The 3306-nt window shown below is 56.5% G+C and overlaps 1 protein-coding gene across 1 annotated transcript; it reads left to right on the plus strand.

The window, feature by feature from the left end:
* Nucleotides 1-430: 430 nt before the first annotated feature.
* On the plus strand, nucleotides 431-1954 carry LOC112075656 (uncharacterized). Its single transcript, XM_024142620.1, has one exon. It carries the CDS (start codon nucleotides 431-433, stop codon nucleotides 1952-1954), a length of 1524 nt encoding a protein of 507 aa, XP_023998388.1.
* The last annotated feature ends 1352 nt before the right edge of the window (nucleotides 1955-3306 follow it).

The following is a 3306-nucleotide window of genomic DNA, read 5'->3' on the forward strand; positions in this document are numbered from 1 at the left end:
GTTCTCCCTAGCCCCAGCCTCCCCACCCAGCCCTCCCATCCCCAGCCACAGCCTCCACATCACCCCCATACCAGCCCCATCCTCCCCCAGTCCCTCCATCCCCATCCCCAGTCTCCCCCATCCCCATCCGCCAGCCTCCCAACATTTCCCCGAGCCTCCCATCCCATCTCACCCAGCTCCCGCCCAGTCTCACCACCCCAGCTCGTTCCCACTCTCCCCAGCCACCAGCCCTCCCCCACCCACCTTATCCACCCCACCTCCCCAATCCCCAGTCCAGCTCTCCCATTCCCCATCATCCCCCAATCCCAGGACCTCCCATCTCCTACCCCCATCCTAGCCCCATCCACCCGCGTCCCAAATCCCCAGTCTTTCCCCCATCTTCCCACGCCTCGTCCCACCCCCTAGCCTCATCCCCATCCCCCAGTTTCCCATGCCCCAGTCTCCCATTCCCATCTCCCATCCCAGCTCCCTCTCCACCCCAGCCTCCCATCCCCAGTCCAGCCTAGTGCCCATCCCCCATCCCCAGCCTCCCATTCCCATCCCCATCACCCCTCCCAAGGTTCCCCGTCTCCATCCCCGTCTCACCACTCCCATCTGCCTCCCCCAGTCTCCCATCCCCGCCCCCATCCGCCCCCAGCCAGCCCTCTCCCCAATCCCCAGCTCCCATCCCCAGCACCCTCACGCCACCTCGCCATCCCCAAGTGCCTCCCATCCCCAAGTCGCCTCCACCCCCAGTCTCCCCAGCTATCCCGCCCCCACCCCACGCAACCCCAGTCCCATCCCCAGCTCCTCCCCAGGCCATCCCACTCCCATCCGCCCAAGTCTCTCCCACCCATCCCAGCCTGCCCACCTCAGCCATCCATCCCCAAGCCCATCCCCTCCCATCCCCAGCCTCCCATCCCCAGTCTCCCCATACTCTTCACCGCATCCCTCCCATCCTCCCAGTCCCCCCATCCCCAAGTCTCCCATCCCAAGCATCCCATCCCATGGCCCATCCCCATCCCCCCCATCCCTCCCCCAGTCTTCCCACGATCCTCCCAGCCCTGCCCAATGCCCTTCTCCATTCCCCAGTCTCCCATCCCAGCCTCCCATCCCCCAACCTCCCCATCCCAGCCTCCCATCTCCAGCCTCCCATACTCTCCAGCCTCCATCCCCTCACGCTATCCCCTCCCAATCCCCATCCCCAGCCCTCCATCCACCTCCACGGCTCATCCCCCACATCCCTATTCCCTCCCCCATCCCCAGTCCACCATCCCTTCAGCCTCCTCCCCATCGCCATGGCCCTCCATTCCATCCCAGCCTCCCTCCCAGCCCCCCAGATCCCCAGACTCCCTCCATCTCCCAGCATCCCATCACAATCCCCAAGCCCTCCCATCCCAGCTCTCCATCCCACTCCCCAGCCTCAGCCCAATCCCCATACCCCAGCCCCCCTCACCTCTCATCCCCAGCCATCCCAGCCTCCCATCTCCCATCCTCCCATCTCTCAGCGATCCCCCAATTCTCCCACCATCCCCAGCTCTCCATCCCCAGCTCCCATCCCCAACGCCCTCTCCCAGCCATACCCATCCCATCCCCAGTCCCCATCCCCAGCCTCCTCCCAATCCCACGCCTCCCATCCCCATCCCCAGCTTCCCATCCCCATCCCATCAGCCCATCCCATCCCCATCTCCCCAGTCACTCCCCCAATGCCCTCCCATCCCGCCTCCCGATCCCCATCCCCAGCCCCCCATCCCTCAGTCCCCATCCCACTCTCAGCCTCCCCGCATCCCCATTGCTCCATCCCCATCTCCCCAAGCCCCATCCCAGCCTCCCATCCCCAGCTCCCATCCCCAGCCCCCATCCCCAGCCTCCATCCCCAGTCTCCCATCCCCAGCCACCCATCCCCAGCGCTCCCACCCCAGTCTCCATCCCCAGCCCCATCCCCAGCATCAGTCCCATAACGGACCAGCCCTGAGGAACACATTTATCTATCTAATTGTCCTAAGTGATGAAGGAGACGTAGACTAAATGATGCAGAGATGAATCCCGTAACTTCCTAACTGGACAGACTCCAATCTCCTGTGTGAGTCCCCGCGGAGTCACCAGCACATCCATTTGCTAATAGTTTTACCACCGTAATGGCTGAACCCTGTTCTTCTGCTGTCCAGACACAAAACACATCCGCCACCACACACACAGACACACACACAGACACACACACACAGAACACACACACCACACAGACACACACACCACCACACAGACCACACACACACCACACAGACACACACACACCACACAGACACACACACAGACCACACCACACACCACACAGACACACCACACACACACAGACACACCACACACACACACACACACACACACACACACACACACACACACACACACACACCACACACACACACACACACACACACCACACACACACACACACGACACACCACACAGACACACCACACAGACACACCACACACACACACAGACACCACCACATAAACCATGTTGTTACCTGGTACCTCTTGTGTGTGTGTGTGGTGTGTGTGTGTGTGTGTGTGTGTGTGTGTGTGTGGTGTGTGTGTGTGTGTGTGTGTGTGTGTGTGTGTGTGTATTCATTCAGATCTCCACATGTTGTATATTTATTAGATCTATTCTGAAGAAAAGCATTTCCTCATCAATCTACATATAATAAAAAGTGAAAACAGGGTATAATGTTTTACAAATGTATTGAAAATTTAACAGAAATTGAGCTCAGGTGCATCCTGTTTCCATTGATCATCCTTGAGATGTTTATTCAACTTGATTGGAGTCCACCTGTGGTAAATTAAATTGATTGGACATGATTTGGAAAGGTGCACACCTGTCTATATAAGGTCCCACAGTTGCTCACACATGTCTATGTCAATCTTCTTAAGGCTAGGTGTCCTGCTAGCGGGACTACTCAGGTGGACCTGGAGGCCACGCAAATCAAATAAATAATAATACAAATTATGGATATTAAACATGTAGGTACATACAGGTGTTGTATATTGGCTGAAAGCTTAAATTCTTGTTAATCTAACTGCACCGTCCGATTTACAGAAGCTATTACAGCGAAAGCCTGCCATGCGATTGTTTGAGGACAACGCCCCACATCAAAATATTTTTCCACTGGCACAGGTTTCATACATTCACAAATAACGATTAAATATTCACTTACTTTTTGTAAATCTTCCTCTGATTTGTCATCCAAAGGGTCCTAGCTATAACATGTAGTGTCGTTTTTTTTGTTAAAATCCTTCTTTATATCCCAAAAAGTCTGTTTAGTTG

Source organism: Salvelinus sp. IW2-2015, unplaced genomic scaffold (genome assembly GCF_002910315.2).
Source record: "Salvelinus sp. IW2-2015 unplaced genomic scaffold, ASM291031v2 Un_scaffold3324, whole genome shotgun sequence".
Classification (NCBI taxonomy): Eukaryota; Metazoa; Chordata; class Actinopteri; order Salmoniformes; family Salmonidae; genus Salvelinus; species Salvelinus sp. IW2-2015.

Excerpts from the sequence above, each read along its gene's own strand:
- LOC112075656 (XM_024142620.1), top strand. The coding sequence starts at position 431 with ATGCCCCAGTCTCCCATTCCCATCTCCCATCCCAGCTCCCTCTCCACC.